The 18,311-nt window shown below is 40.7% G+C and overlaps 1 protein-coding gene across 1 annotated transcript in view; it reads right to left on the bottom strand.

Moving 5' to 3' along the window:
• LOC127579347 (apoptosis-inducing factor 3) overlaps window positions 1–18,311 on the bottom strand; it is a 98,913-nt gene that overhangs the window by 25,801 nt on the left and 54,801 nt on the right. The window contains exons 8-16 of the mRNA XM_052032082.1: window positions 16,643–16,755; window positions 14,551–14,637; window positions 13,359–13,450; window positions 8,575–8,705; window positions 5,443–5,558; window positions 4,523–4,594; window positions 3,976–4,039; window positions 3,321–3,397; window positions 1,560–1,677 (exon numbers count right to left, since the gene is read on the bottom strand). Of these exons, the coding sequence (XP_051888042.1) occupies window positions 1,560–1,677; window positions 3,321–3,397; window positions 3,976–4,039; window positions 4,523–4,594; window positions 5,443–5,558; window positions 8,575–8,705; window positions 13,359–13,450; window positions 14,551–14,637; window positions 16,643–16,755 (870 nt within the window). The remainder of the gene's footprint in view (window positions 1–1,559; window positions 1,678–3,320; window positions 3,398–3,975; window positions 4,040–4,522; window positions 4,595–5,442; window positions 5,559–8,574; window positions 8,706–13,358; window positions 13,451–14,550; window positions 14,638–16,642; window positions 16,756–18,311) is intronic.

Genomic DNA, 18,311 nt, shown 5'->3' with positions numbered 1-18,311 from the left:
TGTGGGGATGCTATGTTGGCACCGGAAGCATGCCGACACTTGCGGGCTGCCCCCAGAACACTCTATGCAAAAGATGCATTTCACTATGTTTCGATGTACATGTGACTAATAAAGATATCTTATCTTATACTTCCTTGCTTAGTAGGATAACAAGGAAAAGTGGAATATTGCTTTACCAACTAAACTGCTAGTTTATGCATAGTCTCTTGCTCTCAACCCAACGATGGATGAAACTACACTGTAGATTGACCATTAAATATCTCAAAATACCCTGGTTCAAAATGTTATATCTCATGAGGAACTGACCTATGTGTGACAACAAAACACCACAACCAAACAGGGAACTGTCAATGTGGGAGATGGTGTGTAAAGCAGCCAATATCCCTCAAGTCACATAGTATCCAAATCTGTAAACATGGCCCAGAACATAGTGCTAGGGGTTTTACTCTGGTAGCTCAGATGGGCAATGAGATCCCAATGTACAACAGCACCACTTTTCTACAGTACTCCCTTGATTCCGTTAATATCCAAAAATGATGGCAGGTAACAGATGGTTAGCAATGGAATACTGTTCAGACAGAAAGCCAGTATGCAAATATTTAGATCTCACAATACTATGTATAATTATGGGACTGATACCAGTCATTTTCGCTGAATTGTTGAATGTGGGTCTTCAGGCTCCTGTACCTCCTCCCCGATGCCAGTAATGAGAAAAGGGCATGTCCCAGATGGTGAGGGTCCTGAGTGATGGATGCTGCCTTCTTGAGGCACCGCCTCTTGAAGATGTCCTCGATGGTGGGGAGAGTTGTGCCCGTGATGGAGCTGGCTGAGTCTACAACCCTCTGCAGCCTCTTGCGATCCTGTGCACTGGAGGCTCCATACCAGGCTGTGATGCAACCAGTCAGAATGCTCTCCACCGTACAGCTATAGAAATTTGCAAGGGTCTTTGGTGACATACCAAATCTCCTCAAACTGCTAACAAAGTAAAGCCACTGGCGTGTCTTCTTCGTGACTGCATCAATGTGTTGGGTCCAGGATAGACCCTCTGAGATGTTGACGCCAAGGAACTTGAAGCTGCTCACCCTTACCACCACTGACCCCTCAATGAGGACTGGTGTGTGTTCTCCCACCTCCCCTTCCTGAAGTCCACAATCAATTCCTTGGTCTTGCTCACATTAAGTGCGAGGTTGTAGCGAACACTATTTTGTTATTGCTTTTTTTCGCACTATTTATTTATTTTGTAATTTACAGTAATTTTATGTCTTTGCACTGTACTACAGCCGCAGAACAGCAAATGTCACAACATACAAGTCAGTGGTAATGAATCTGATTCTGATGATATCAAGAGGAATAATTTATCAATTAGAAATTCCCAACAATAGCATTTTGAGGAACATTTGTTTTTGTAGCCAATTAATTATTACTAAACCTTTGTTTGCCTGTTTCTGTTGAAGCATGCTGAATTTGAACTTCAACACTGCTGTAACCCACCATGCTAAAACCAAGGATGATCTCCCTTCTCCCAACCCCCAATAGTGCGATCAGGAGGTACCACTTACCATGCATGTGAGCCATCTGCCAGTGACCCACATTCACCTTCTTATTGTTGCGAAAGGCCAGCGGGAAAGTGACGACATCACCAGCAGCAAAGACCCCAGGCACGTTAGTCTGCATGAGCTGGAAGAACAAAAGAAGAGGAACTTTGGTATCTTCTTTTTCAGCTTCTCACACTGCTCTGCCAATTTTCAGAGGAATCTTTTTTTAACACATTCAGGATGTGGATACTGCATGTAATGCAGCTGAGGTAACTCCGAAGGTTAATTCAAAAGTCAGCAAAAAAAAAATCAGCCAGGTTATATGGCAGTTTATTACCAGAATTGTGAGATCAAAAATAGTTCCAGTTTTTACATTGAAATCATTCTGAAGTCAGAAACAAAGTATAAGGAGAAGGCTAGTCAGACTCCACCCCCTCCCCTCCCACCCCCACCGCCCCCAGCATGATCCATAATTCAATTAGATCATGGCTGATTTACAACTTAATTTCATTTATTCGTCTTTGTTCAAAACCTTCAATATCTTTGGCAAACAAAGCTCTGCCAATCTCAGTTTTGAAATTTTCAATTGTCCCGAGCACGAGAAGCAAGGGTGTCATAAATGAAAATCAAAAATTGCAGGTTCTGTAAATCCGAAATAAACACAGAATATGCTGGAAACATTCAGCAGGTCAGGCAGCATCTGTGCAAAGAGAAACAGAGCCAGTGTTTCAGTTTGAAGACCTTTTGTCAGAAGGATGTCATAAACTTTGTAAAAGCAAGGATCAAGATTCTGTGGGTGAAGTAGGGGGTGCAGTACAGTACACAGTGGGTGAAGGCAGACCATTCTCACAAGTGTATTATAATACTCATTAATATTTTCACACCCGATTACATGGTGTGATCGTAAAGTGGCTGACTGCATAGAAATCACATCTGTACCCAGGCCTTTAGTGGTACAATTGTAAATTTTCTTACGGTGCATGTTATTTTCTTGGTGAAAAGTTGGGGCTGTCATGACCCTCTAACCTGCTTGAGAAGTGCTTCTTGACATTACCCCTTTCAGCCTTGCTCTAATTTCTTTATGTCTTTTTGTTCTGCATTTTCCCACCAGAGGAAGCATCGTCACATTCCATGTCAGATGCGTATGTCCACTAAAAAAAAGTATGTATGCAGAATGAATTCAACAGGAAAGTGCAACTCACTGCTCCATAGCAAAGTATCTGGAAGGACCCCGTGTGAGTGATGGATCATGCATGCACAGTTAACAAAATATGGCCCATATAACTTCTTAAAATGTATTTGTTCTGGGGATAGTTGTGAAGCTGGGAGGGCCACAGTAGTAACTCATCCCTACGTACTGAGAGGTGGTGATTAGTGTTCCCCAAGGACAGATACGTTCCTTATGTTAATGGTGCTCCCATTATGTTGTTGGTAGCTGAGAGGCTCATTGAACCACATTAGAAAAGCATTAATAGTGAGTCATGCACTGTCAATTTGATTTCCCTTCCCTGAAAGATATAAGTGAACTGTCGAGTTTTCACCAGCAACTTTCAGGGTAATTTTCTCCTGGTGCAAATCCACAAATTACTTGATTAATTGAATTCTATTTTGTACTGTGTGATAGTCAAACTGGAGCTCCTGACTACTGGGTTGCTATCCAGTACATAATTACTAAGCTACTTCAAGTAAAGGAGTCCTTATTCCTAAGACATATACTTGAACGTCTGACATTATGTACTGTAACCCCCAAACCTTAGTGTGGTCTGGGTCCCCTGTACACATTACCTTGTTGACAGGAAGGAAGCCCTTAGAATCCATATTGATTCCACTCTGCTTCAGGAATAATGTAGCTGGAACAACCCCTACAGGGAAAAGAAGCAGAATGATCTATGGGGAACCAACAGAGATATTGATGCAGTTAACTGCAAACAGCCACAATACAATCTTGAAAATGCCATTTATTTCTATCAATTTTGCTCCATTGCCTGGTTTCCTGGAAGCATAAGAGATTACTCCCTTCCACCAATGTCTTCCAGGACAAACTGTGACATTCTGCCAGAGCATAACCCTTCCTTTCATCACCATGAGACATTTCACCATAACCCACCAGGCATGAAAGTAATAGGATTAGCTCAGTTCATTGAAGTGAATGGAGAGTAATATGACTGAAGTTAATGAGGGTCATTAATTGACCACAATTGTTTCCCATTGGGCAGGTTAAGTCAAAACACAATCTTGGTTCCATTTGGAGTGTTAACTTGCCAGATCCCAAGTGTGTCTCAATGCATTCTCACCATGGAAGAGGTGAACTTGCAGAGTTTCCTGAACACTCAGGTCTACACACAGCTGGTAGCGTAGCCACAGAGAAAGAGATTCAATGTGAGTAAGTCCTCACTCGAAGCTAAGAGAAACTGCCATCAGTTCTGGAGATCACTCTTACCAATTCCAACCACACAAACATCTGCTCGAAGGATTTTTCCACTTTTCAGAACAACTTCTTTCACCTTCATTAAAACAAAAGAGAAAAGCGTCAGTAGTTGGATGATTTCTATAATAAGTGCTATCTCCTCTAGGGTGCAGCTTGTTTTTCTGGGGTGCCAGGCTTATACTTTTTCTCCCCATTTGATTTTCTAAGTCTTTTCCTGCACATCCTCTGCATCTCCTACCACCTTACACATGCTTTCTCCTTCTCACAGTGGTCTCACATTGCACCGCAAGCATCTGACTCATAATTGCTTCTTCCTTAAGATGCCAGACCTTCCCTGCCCAGACCTTTCCATAATACCAAGCTTACATGATCACTGTCCAGCCAAGATTGGGAATGCAGCCCCACGTCCATCATGCTCCAATATATGTTTCTCATCCAACCAAAGATCAAACCTTTATCTGACCTATGGTTGCAATACTAAGTAGTGTTAATTATAACTGAGAAGGAATGAAGAAAGAAGAAAATATTCAGAGAACTCGCTTACGAGTTGCTTTTGTACCTTTCCATCCTGACCTCGCAGCTCTGAGACCTCATTCTGCAGATAGAATTTCACCCGATTGGTTTCAAACATCTGAACATAGAAAAGAAAATGATCAATCCTCTCCTAATATTAGTGTTTGTAATCTAAGTAGACAATCCAGACACACAAATTGTAGGAGGACCAAACGTCTTTAAAGGTGAGTTTCTATTAGATTCCGGAACAGTCTAAAACATTTGGTTTAAAAAAGAATATTCACTGTTGGCCACTTTAGGCAATGTGTCTGCTGGAGATTTTACATGTAGGTTAATTTTAACAGAATTGATGACAGCTGTGTAGAATTTGTACCATTAAACATTATTCTCTCCATTTCTGGGACAGCTTTTTTTTAAAAAATGAGTTAAAGAAAGGATGTTACAATTTATACAACTCCTTTTCCAACCTCAGAATATTGTGTTTTTCAAGTCACTTCGGTAATTCTGAGGTGTACTGTGACAGAATATTTTTGCCATGTCATCATGTATGAAATATGATGTGCAATTTGCATTTAAGATTTCTCAAACATCAGTGTGATAATGGTCAGATAATCTGGTCTTGGGTGGACATATAAATAAACAGTACTACACATCATTGCACCGAACTGCTTGAATATCTGGTGTTGGACTTGAACTCGCTGATTCAGGCATCGTTGCTGCCACCGAGTCTAGGCTATGTTGTTGCCACTTTAATTCAATTCAGATTGTAAAAACATGCAATGGAGAATAACTTAACTTCCAAAACCATTTTAGGCCAGTCCATCAATATGCTTTTCAATGCCGTAGATTTCCATTGTCCCACTTCTTACATGATCAGTCCCAGTCCACCTAAAATCTCTCTCCAAAACAAAAGCAATCTCGTTCACTTGGCCTAGACAAGTCAGCCCTTGACCTTCTCTCACTTACTTTCATTATGGATCGTCCAACCTTCTCTCCCAGCACCTTCCTGAAAGGGATGTTTTCAATGCCAATGACAGACACAGAGTGGGCTTTATCAGTGAGGTATGCGGCTACTTCCATGCCTGTAGAAAGCAAGTAATTCCATAATCCAGTTATTGCCCTCATCTTCCAGCAAAGCCTTTTAAATTCTATTGTATTCTTTTATTTAGTAATGGGATATGGGTGTCTCCAGCATGTATTGCCTTTAGGAAGGTGATGGTTCAAGTTCAAGTTTATTGTTGTCATAGGCGCGCGCGCGCACACACACACGGGGTATAAATGCCATGAGAATTAGCTTTTTGCAGCAGCTGCACATTAGCAAGACGAGGACAAACATAAGTTAATATAAACTTAATTAACATAAATTAGACATAAGTTACACGTGTGCAAAATAAACAACTAAATAAAGAACAACACTAGTGCAAGACCGAGAGAGAAAATCTGAGGTAGTGTTAAGGTGATAAGCCAGCACCTTGAACCATTCATCAAAGTTGTTGCAGTGCACCTGGCAGATGACGTACGCTGTGGCACCAGAGAGTGAATATTTAGGGTGGTGGAATCATATAACAACACGGGAGGCTCATGGGGTCGTCACTGGCTCCCAGGGGAGCAATCCATTCCCCTCTCCCACTTCCCTGTACCCCTGCAAGCTATTCTCTGTTATACGTGCCCATCAATTCCCCTTTGATTCTTTTTTGCCAGTAACCTTTATTAAAGGAAGCATTTACAGTAGTCAATTAAACTACCAGCACATCTTTAGGAAGTGGGAGGTAACAAGAGCAAGGTTAACAAAGTCAACAAGGCTCTGTGAAAGGGAAACCATGTTTGATCAACGTATTGGACTTCCTTAATGAAGTAACATGTGTAAAGGGGAACCGACCCATGTACTATACTTAGATTTCTAAAAACCATTTGATAAATTGCTGCATTGAAGGTTATTGTAGAAAATAAAAAAAGCTCATGGTGGGTGGCATATTGGCATGGACAGGCAAGTGACGGTTGGAATAAATGTATTTTTTCTGGTCGGCAAGATACATGAAGTGGTGTGCTACAGGGATTGGTGCTAGGGCCTCATTTTTTTTTACAACGTCTAAATTTTACTTGGATGAAGGCATCAAAGGTTCTTTGCTAAATTCGCTGATGACACAAAGATAGGTAAGTTGTGAAGAGAGCATAAGGAGGCCAAGAAGGGATACTGATAGGCTAAACAGATGGGCAAAAATCTGACAAATGAAGCATGTGGGAAAATGTGAAACTGTCCAGTTAGCAGTAAAAATAAAAAGCACATTATGTAAACGGGAAGTGATTGAGAGTTCTGAGAAGCAGAGGGATCTGGGTGTCCTGGTGCATGAGTGGCGGGACGGTAGCGTAGCAGTTAGCACGACGCTATTACAGAGCCAGCGATCGGTGTTCCCGTTGCTGTCTGTAAGGAGTTTGTACATTCTCCCGTGTCTGCGTGGGTTTCCTCCGGGTGCTCCGGTTTCCTCCCACATTACAAAAGACATACGGGTAGGTTAATTTGGGTTTAAAAATGGGCGGCGCAGACTCGTTGGGCCAGAAGGGCCTGTTACCACGCTGTAAATAAAATTTAAAAAGAAAAAATTTAAAAAATTTAAAAATTCACAAATGGTTAAAACACAGCTACCAGCAATTAACTGAGAAAGCTATCAGAATGTTATTGGTTATTTCTTTAGGAGACTGAACACAAAAGTCAGGAGGTTATGCCTTGGTTACAGAGACCATTGGCAAGACCACATCTGGAGTAATTGTATAGTATTGGTCTCTTTACAAAGGATATAAATGAGTTGGAAACAGTTCAGGGAAGGTTTACTAGACTAATACCTGGAATGGGTGGTTGTCTAATGAGGAAAGGTTGGACAGGTTAGGTGTGCATCCACAAGAGTTTAGAAGAGTTCGAGGTGACTTGACTGAAACATACAACTTATGAAAGGTCTTGTCGATGTAGATGTGGAGAGGTTGTTTCCTCTTGTAGGGGACTCTAAAGTATGGGATCAATGCTTAAAAATAAGGGATCATCCATTTATGACAGAAAAAGGTCAAACTTTTTCTCTCAGAGGGTCCTGAGTCTTTGAAGATTTTTTAAAAGTAGATAGATACTTGATGAGCAAAGGATTGAGTGGTTACAGCGGGTAATTGGAATTGCAGAGTTGTAGTTACAATCAGATGAAACCATGACATTATTAAATGCCAGAGCAGGCTTGACGAGCCAAGAGGCCTATTCCTACTCTTATATTCGTATATTCATATGTAACCAAGCCTTGGCTTGCTCATAGTCACATTATTTATGTGACTTTTCCAGTTAAGTTTCCTGTCAATGATGATTCCAAGCAGTCTGATGGTGGTGAATTTCTATTGAAGACCAATTCTGAATTGAAGCTAAATTTTCGTCAAGTATTTTGTTAATTAGTCTAGCTTGAGCTGCTAACATTTCTCTATGATTACTGTGGATTCGCATAATGCACAAAACATGGGTGTTCTTGAAACAAATGAGACTGAATATTTATACTTGATGGGAAATGATTCTGAACTGAATGTTTGGTATACCTGACCTGAGAGAGAGGGAAGGATCTTTATTGTTGTTCTTTAGGAAGCAATGTTTGGAGGGGCAAAATGTAAGGATCTTTAATCTGTTAAACGGGTGTGCTTTGTGGAATTGAGGATGTGGAGGGTATGTTAAATTGTGTTCTTCCTGAGCTGAAGTGACAAACATCACTGTCTCAGCCCTGGTGCCTTTTATCTTGAAGGGCAGATGCCAATCAACTTTTTTTTTACCAAAAACAGAAAACGCTGGAAAACGTGGACATTGTTGTCGTGTGACCTGCTGAGCGTTTGAAGCGTTGTTGGTTTTTATTTCAGACTTCCAGCATTTGCGGTCTTTTTGATTTACATTTGGGCTTGTCATACTATTAACATGCTAATGTCAGAAGTGAGAGGCTTGTGTACTTACCTTGCAAGTACTGAGCTTGAAAATGTTACTCCAGTATCAGAAAGTTAAGCCATGGACTTTAGGACTTCATATGAATTCTAAGAAGCTTCATACCCATAAGTTGAAGATTAAGGAAGTTCAGTAAGGTTTACCTATAAAAGAAGCTCCCACTATGACAGCGTTCCTGTTGTTGGCCAGCTTGGCAATGCAGTTTGCGTCCTCAGGTGTCCTGAGCTGATACACATTCTCTAAGTCTGCCCCTTGGCACTGGAGCTGTTTAGGCCTGAAATGCAAGGAGTGAAATTCTGGTGATGAAGCCTGTTGAAGGGAGGCCAGTGACATTTCTGTCTTTCCCCTTCCCCTCACCCCAATTTGAAGGATTAAAGACAGCCGATCAAGCACAACAGATGAACTGCTCTATTTGTACATTCATCCTTGAGAAAAGATAAAAAAAAATCAGCCATATGCATCATTTCTCCATGAAACAACCACCACATTGTGAATAATGTGCATCACTTCCTTAAAAAATTGTTAAAAATTTCAAATGCTGTGTAAATTGAGTGTGTACAGAAAGAACTGTACATATTATGTGGTATGACCTCTGATACCTTTGGGTATCAGCAGTTGCACTTGTTTGAGTGCTGTTTGCCTTTAATGATGGATGTTTGTTCTTTGTTACTTGCCTTACTGAATGGCAGTATAGAAGAACCTATAAATATTGCATAGATGATGTGTCTGGGATGTTGCTGCTAAGGATGTTGTAAGACAATAATCAAGTGTGAATAAGAGGGAATGGAGTTCTCTAGATAGAGTGGAAATGATGACAGACAAGGGATATGAGAGTTGGAAAGGTATGAGAGGTCATAGACATTTGACCCATACATGGAATGGGGCAAGAGTTCCTGAGAACAAATGATATTATTGAAGGGTGGACAAAGAACTAAGCAATGTGGCCATATATGAAAGAGATAAAGTGATCTTATTACTTGGATTAGAGCCAGAGATATAAAAAATGCTAATAAATTTATTAGAGCATTTGAGAATATTGTAAAAACTTTAAAAGGGCTTTGTAATCCAGTACCTTCAGAGATTTTCATGAGTTGCACATTTAGGAACAGGCCCTTCAGCTCATGATGTTGTGCCAAACAAATTAAACCAGTAATTAAATGTCTAACTAAACTAATCTCTTTTACCTACACAACGTCCATATCCCTCCATTCTTTGCATATTCGTGTCTTTATCTAAGAGCCTTTTAAACACTTCAATCATATTTGCCTCCGTTACCACCCTGGCAGCACATTCCAGGTACTCACCACACTCTGTGTAAGAAACTTGCCCTGCACATCTCCTTTGAACTTACCCCCCTCACGTTAAATGCATGCCTCTAGTATTAGACATTTCAACTCTGGGAAAAAGATACCGGCTGTCTATCTATGCCTCTCAAAATCTTATAAACAACCCAAGTCTGTCCAACCTCTCTTCATCCTAGTGAACCTCTTTGCACATTCTCCAAAGCCTCCACATCCTTCCTATAATGAAGCGACCAGAATTGAATGCAATACTCCAGATGCAGCCTAACTAGAGGTTTATAAAGTTGCAGCACAACTTCCTGACTCTTGAACTCGATGCCTCAACTAATAAAGGCAAGCATGCCATATGCCTTCAACCTCTGCAGCCACTTTCAGGGAGCTATAGGCTTGAACACCAAGATCTCACTATACATCAATACTGTTAAGAGTCTTGCCATTAACAGCATACTGTCCCTTTACATTTGACCTCCCAAAATGCAACACTTCACATCTGGCTGAGTTAAACTCCATCTGCCATTTCTCCGCCCATATCTGCAACTGATCTATATCCTGCTGTATCCTTTGACAATCTTCTATACTATTCACAATGCCACCAATCTTTGTATCATTTGTGAACTTACTAACTCACCCATCTACATTTTCATCCAGGTCATTCATATATATCACAAACAGCAGAGGTCCCAGTACAGATCCCTGCAAAACAACACTAGTCACGGACCTCCAGCCAGAATAAGTCCCACCGATCTCTACCCTGTCTTCTATGGGCAAGCCAATTCTGAAACTAAACAACCAAATCACCGTGGATCCCATGCATCTTAATCTTCTGAATGAGCCTCCCACGATGGACCTTGTCAAAGACCTTACTAAAATCCATGTAGACAACATCGATAGATCTCCCTTCATCAATCACCTTCCTCACCTCCTCGAAAAACTCAGTAAGACACGACTTGACCTGCACAAAGCCATGCTTACTGTCCATAATTAGGTGTGGTTTTCAAAATGCTCATGAATTCTATTCCTAAGAATCCTCTCCAATAGCTTGCCTATCACTGATTACCCCATTTTCCATTCTTGAATAATGGAAGAACATTAGCTACTCGCTAGTCCTCCGGGACCTCGCCTGTGGCTGGAGAGGACCCAGGGTTCAAGGCCCCAGCAATCTCACTTTAGATCAAGTGCTGCAGGATCAAGAGAATTCAGGCAAAACTTTATGACAGAAAATGCTGAAAGCACTCAACATCTGTGGAAAGAGAAAAAGAAACCACCTTTCAGGTTGAAGATGCATCACTGGAACTTGAATCTGGATCATTAACTGTTTCTCTTTCCACAGATGCTGCCTGACCTGCTGAGTATATCCAGCATTTTCAGCTTTTATCTCAGATTTCCAGCATCTATAGTTTTTTTGATTTTCAATACCTTCTGACACACTGGATATGATGTTTGAGGGAGTATGTGGGATAGCCATAAATATGGAAGTACATTGAAATATGTGCAAAAGTTTCACCCAGGGCATACTCTGAGGCACTGGCAGGCAACAAGCCCATATATTGCTATTGGTTTATTATTCTCACTTGTACCGAGGTACAGTGAAAAACTTGTCTTGCATTCTGTTCGTACAGATGAATTCATTACACAGTGCAGATAAATTGAGTTAATTTAAAAGTGTAGAACGATTACAGTAAAGGTAATGAGTGGATCTGTAGAGAGTAGCTTGCAATGAGTCGCCGTGCTCCGGCACCATGTAATAGTGGCATGGTCTTCACCTTGGCAGTCAAGTCACATGGATGCTACAAGTATCTTTGGTAGGAAAACATTAATTCATATGAATGTTAGTGGCTGGACGACTAAAAATAATGTGGGTGGATAAGGCTGGAATGTTTGCAATGGCCACTCAGCCTTAGAATACCCATTCAAGACAGGTCAATGTTTTAATTGGCATCAAATATGGTACAATGTACGGGTGTACAATTGCTTAAGCCAACTGCCAATAAGGACAGTAGTCCTCATTTGCCTTGGATATGTGCAGCAGAGAGATAGAACAGTCCCATTGGAGTATCATTCATGTAATCAGAGAGTGAAAAGGTAGATTCGCACTTGAGGAATGGAATTTCCTTAATGCCTGCAGAAGATATCAACAATACCCTGGCAACTTCCTTGTCCTTTGAAGGCACCATGATCAGAATGCAAGTTAGTCAGTTAAAGGGCAAGGTCTGTACTGAAAATATGTCACGCACTTTTTGTTGACTGGTGTTAGATATTTATTGCAGGGGAACTGTCCATGCTATCAGGGAAATAGACTATCAGGTTGCCAGTGGAGACAGATGGATCGTTACCTAATCTCGTGATGGGCATTTATTGGGTCCAGTCATTTGAACATATCCATTAAGTCACCACTAATTCTCCTACCACCCACCTAAACTGGGGCAAATTTACAATAGCCAATTAACCCATCAATCTGCACATTTTTTGGGATGTGGTTGGAAACTGGAGCCTTGAGGAACCCTGCAGTCACAGGGAGAACTTGCAAACTTCACACAGACAGCACCAAAGGTCTGGATCAGTCCTGTATAATTCTTTATTATATGTGAATAGTTAATAGAATAATTTAATATATGTAGAGAGTTACTGATGTCATGAGTTTAATATTTTTCATAAAACGGGAATGCAGTGTTGTATACAGATTTTAAGAACCCTGTGTACTGTGATATGGCACTACTGCTATTAGCTGAGTGTTGTTCGGCATTAATAAGCATATTTGTTTAAAAACTCCAAATTTGTTACTTTTCCTTACCAGACAGGAATGTAGAAATACCTAAAAATGCCACAAAACATAAACCCAAGCAACCTCAAACCTGGACAAGGAGCAGGCAACCAACCCACTCCCAAGAGGTCAACCAGTCCCTAAAACCTTTGAAGGAGGCTGTCCTGTAAACTGCACCCCACCCCTATAATCTCCCTCAACCCCAAGGTATAAAATTGGGCTAATTTAGGATTGACTATTTAACCCATTTCCCATGATTAAAATTACCTCTGAAGGGTAATTAACCTCACCAGATCTAGAACTGAGTTACTGTAGAAGGAAACACCCCGTTTCCCCTGCTCTTTTCATAACCAAGTATTTACTGATGGAGATAGAAAGTAGAGGCTGGACCACACCTTAACTGACCGAAATGTTTTAAAGTACTTCAAACAAAGCTGGGAACTTTTTTTTTACAGCTATCCCATACAACCAGTTTCTCATAAACCAACAATGATATGAATGATTAGTCCATCTATATTTCATGGCGCTGTATGAGGGAGGAGAATTTACTGTGCTTCCTTTTATAAGGGTACAAAATCTTTAATATTCTGTTAAGCAGGCAGCTGGGAGCCTGATTTAATAGCTCAGTCAAACAGCTTGATAGAGTGCGGCAATAGGCCTAGAGAACAGTGGTGGTGAAGGGCCTGAAGTCATATTTTCAGAGTGACCCAGTATTATGGACAGAGTTACCCTGACATCAGAAAGTCCGGGAAGGTGTTGTACTAGACTTATATAATCATTCTCACCACTAACTAGCTCACCCCCATCACCATTGATCCTTGGGTTCACAGGAAACCAAAATGTTGCAAACCCAACTGCTGGTCACCTGCTCCCTGTTGCAATCAGCAACTTGTTGTACTCCATCTTGAGACCATCCTTGAAGTGGACCACCTTATTCTTTACATCCACTGAGACCACCTGCAATAAATGAGCATTAAAGGTCATTCTGATGCACACTGTCACTGTAAGAAATATACTCTCATGTATAGCAACAAAGGGCCCCACTGTTTCTCACAGAAAGTGCACAGGCTTACAATTCCACAGATCACAAAATTTCCACCTGTACAAAGGTGTGTCAGGACAGGGCCTGGATTGGTTATGAGGCTGCTTTAGTCAAATAGCCTGAAAACATTCATCCTCTAGGTTCATATGGGAAGAAGGGCATGCTGAGAGCGCCAAAACCCATGGAGCTGCTCTCCAGCATCATTTCAACATTATCAGGAGAAGTGCAGTGAAAACCAAGGAAAATAAGTGAATATATTTAAAGAAGATTGAGGCGGTTGGGGGGGGAGGGGGGGGGAGGTGGGAGGAGTAACAGGCAAGCATTACAACCAAGTGGTTAAGTAAAACTGTGGGTATTATTGGTTATATGGCAGGCAGGAATATTACTGGGGATATATTTACAAGGTGTAGGGTTTATAACATAATTGAGTATTTTACTGGTTGGCTTAATATGGATGGGAGCATTCTGAAAACACTTTTGGTTTAGTTACTCTGATGTTGGATCATTAAGGGTTAAATTCAGCCTGATGCATTTTGCTGCATCATAGTTGTAACAAGGGTGATTGTATTCACAAAGGTAAAAATCAAAACCAGGATATCTTAATGAGTGGAAATGCTTAAGACTAGGCTGGTGAATTGCTGGAGATATCATGAGAATGGGTGTGAATTATGAAAAGTAGAGAGTAATACTGAAGTTACAATGAAGAATCTGGATTTAACTGGGATTTATAATCAGGTTAAAGGATGTAATGTAGGCAGAGAATAGGAGTTCAATTATGGACAGGGAGCTTTTATAGCAGACGAAATATGGGTTGAGGACATAATGGTATTTATAAAGATGATGGGTACATTACTGAGGAATGTAACAAGAAGGATTTATGGTCGGGGGTCATTATGAGGAAGGAAAATGTGAATGGGAGATATTGGAATGCTGCAATAAGGATGGAAGATGTGACTAAAACATGCAACAAGAATGGGAATTATGTTAGCAGAAAATGGCTACTTTGGTCTCTTACCTCCCTTCCTGTTTGCACTTCGATGTCATACTGCAACAAGAATTCTTTGGAGCGCAGAGTGATCTGCTCAGCCTGGCATTCAAGGGACTGTAAACACAAGGACCAGCTATGAATACCATGAGGAAATTCTATTCATCCATGGCTGACTGCTCTGTCAACCTAATCTTCTATGATCAGAGAATTACTGCTTATTAAAACTAGATGTACATAAAATCACAGGGTAAACCCAGAGACACGTTGCACTTATATTCACTTCACAGTACACACCCTCCCCACTCCAAATGGGTAACCTCACCCACTTTGACAAAAAAGGTATCAGGCACATGGGAAAGCTGCTACAATTCTCCTCCAAGTCACAGAGTTTCCCGATTTGTAAATTCCATTCATCACACAGCACTGTAGCAGTAAATTCACAAGAATGGAAGTGTTTCAAGAGATTGGCTCATTACCACCAATTCAAGGGAAATTATATGTGGACCTGACACCAACTCCCACAGCCTGAAGTGAAATTTTCTAAGAAGTCTCAATACAAATATGGTTACTTCTCAGATATCAGTGCAGGTCAGACCAGGAACCTGGAGGAGGTTCTGACTGCTGACAGTGATGGAAATGAGAGGAGGCAGATCAGCTACCAGTTACACACCTAAACTAATCTTCCATTTTGCTGAAGCCAAAACTTGGGCAAAGGCTAATAGCCAAAACTGCAGCCAAATGAGTGGCAAACATCTCCTGTTGGCTAAAGTATTACCTCTACCTCCAGATCCTCAGCTTGCTTTGTTTTTAAATATGTTGTTGGAGTACGAATTGGATTCAGCCATGCAGACTGTTCCCACTAAGAGCACTTCAGCTCCCTTTCCAAGCTTGGACAATAAGATGACCTCAGCCAGCATGAGGCATATAGGATTTGTCCTCAGTCTCAGCAATTCAAATAAAGTCAGCCAGGTTTCTCAACCTCCCACAACAGAAAGTTATACCTTTGAAAGACCATGGAAGTTATTTTACCTGCGGGCAATGTTGTACAATTGGTGATAACAAATTGACTGCTCAATTTAGACAGGTGTCATTTTTCTTTGATTAAAATGAAAAGAAAAATTGAGCATGGTGTCTAATTAGAATCTAGATATATAATAACCGTCCTTGTGTGCTAATAACAGGATGATATCAGGATTGTGATGTTGCCAAAGGAACCACAGCCTGCTGATGGTTCATCATGTGGGCAAATACGTAAGGAATGGCTCCATGCATAGATTGCAGCAATAAAACCCTATCCACCAAAAACCTCCACCTTCAGAAGATGAGAAAAGAAAAAAAGAAAAATGGATGAACTGTGCCCACAAAATACGTTAAAGGCAGCTAACTGGGTGGTGATTAAAGCCAAGTCAGAACCTCTGTAAGTACCTCAGATTATAACTGAACACCATTAGACACTGTTTGCTGCTAGCTTGTGTCATTTATTGGAAGATAGGAACAAGACTAGGCCATTCAGCCGCGTTAGCTTGTTTTGCCATTCAAAGAGTCTATGGCTGTTCTGTGTCTCAAGTCCATTTACTAGCCCTTGTTCCATATCCCATGATATCCTTACCCAACAAAAATTGATCATGGTCCATCTTGAAGCTCTAATTGGTCAGGAAGCCACAGGCTTCCTGCGAAAGAGTGCTCAAGGTTTTGACTATCTTTCATGTAAAGAAACAGCACTTCCTGAACTCACTCCAAATGCCAAGTCCTAATTTTAAGATTTTGGCATTTTGTTCCAAATTCTCCAATAGATTTATCTGAATCTACCCTCTGAATTAGTTTAGAATTTTAAATAGTTTGATCAGATCACACCCCAATTTTTCAAACTAAAGGTAATACAGGGCAAATTAATGATTTAACATAATTTCAAACTTTTAATCCCAATATTATGCTGGTGAATCTGCACTGTATACCCTCCAAGGACAGTTTTTTCCTCCAGGAAAATGACAAAAAAACGATTTAGGAACATTGTCTTCCCAATGCAGATCAGTATCCCCAAATAAAAATTGCTTTGTTTGTTATTGTACATCATATTGGGTAAAGGTTATGGGTTGTTGCTTTTAGATACAGATACAACCTTACTTAGTTTAGGCCTGTCATAGGGTAGGTGCGTCTCCATAGTGCACATTACAATCCGCTCAGTGAAGCCTTCCTGCCTCAGTGTTTCTGCACAGACCAATCCAGCAGGGCCTGTAGTGAATTAGTTATTATCAAAACAAGCACAGTTTCTATTTACCATAGATATCACCTTTAAGATGATAAAGTGTCCAACAATTAACAAACAGACATAAAATTGTTCCCAAACCAATGAAAGAGATATTAGAAAAAACAAATTACTGTATCTACTCTTAAGCTAATAAAAATAACATTGAAAAAGGTAGGTTTTCAGGATCTTCCTGAAGAAGCAGAGAGGGGTAGAATGGCAGAGATGTTTAGGGAGGGACTTGCAGCACTTGTGCTCCAGATAGCTGAAGGTGGAGCTGCCATTAATGGGACATGCAGAGGGGAGGAAGCACAGGAAGTCAGAATTAGAAGCACCCAATTTTCAGATAATTGTGGGCCTCCAGGAGGCTATTGTGGTTAGACAGGTTGAGATCAGGGAGTGATTTGATCATGAGTGTGAGAACTTTAGAACTGTGGTATTAGTGGACTGGGAGCCCATGTTGGTTAATGAGCATGGGATTAATGACTGAATAAGACTTGGGACAAAAGAATACAAGCAGCAGAGTTTCGGAGGAGCCAAAATTCCTGGCGTGAGGAAGACCACAGTGTCATACTGGACAAGAACATTGGCAGGTTTCAGTAAGAAATGGTTAATCACTTACTAAACAGAAATTTAAAATAAAGCAAATGCTGAAAATAACTCAGTAGATCGAGCAGCATCTGTGAAGAAAGAAACAGTTAACTTTTCAAGTTGATGGCCTTCTATGGGAGCTAAGGTAAAAATCAACATGTCTTAACACGCAGAGAAGGAAGAGAGGGTGGAGAGAACAAAGGGATTATTGTGAAAGAGCAGAGGCGAGGAAAGACCGAAAGACATGCAGGAGTGGTGCCCACTGAACAGAGAATGGCGAAGGTTTGTTAATTGCAGATGATCCGTCTTAAGGAGAGGTAAATAGCAAATGAATGCAACGTGAGGAGAGCGAGAGAGAGAAAAAAGTCAGAAAACACATACTGCTGGCATTGTGAGAAATAAAACACTAACGTAGCAAAACACTACAAGCAGAAATCTTCAAGCAAAGCAAAGAATGATGGAAATACTCAGCAGGTCAGGCAGCATCTGTGATGAGAAAAAAACATGAGAAGAACATGAGTTGACATTCAGATTGATTATCTGTAATAAGAAGTGGCCACTTTTGATATGACCTGAAAGGCTGGATGTCTGAAATTGTCAAATTCAGTGGCAAGTCCTGAGAGCCGTGATATATCAAGTTGGAAGGTGAGATGTTTATATGACACTTCATTGGAACAGTACAAGTGGCCAAAGGCAGAGAGGCCAGAATTGGAGTGGGATAGAGAACTAAAATGACAAACAACAGAAAACTTAGGGTCATCCTTGCTGATTGAATGGAGGAGTTTTACAAACCAGTTGGGTCATCTTCATTTTTTTGCCTTTCCACAGAAGCTGGTTCACCTGCTGAACATTTTCAGCATTCTCTATTTTTATTTCAGACTTCCTGCATCTAAAAAAGTGTTTGGTACTTCATAGCTTTAGTTTATTTTTCTTTATCTTTCTCATTTCTGCT

This window comes from Pristis pectinata, chromosome 17 (assembly GCF_009764475.1).
Source record: "Pristis pectinata isolate sPriPec2 chromosome 17, sPriPec2.1.pri, whole genome shotgun sequence".
Taxonomy (NCBI): Eukaryota; Metazoa; Chordata; class Chondrichthyes; order Rhinopristiformes; family Pristidae; genus Pristis; species Pristis pectinata.
The sequence above is the reverse complement of the archived record's forward strand: the minus strand, read 5'-3'. Positions and strand labels throughout refer to the sequence as shown.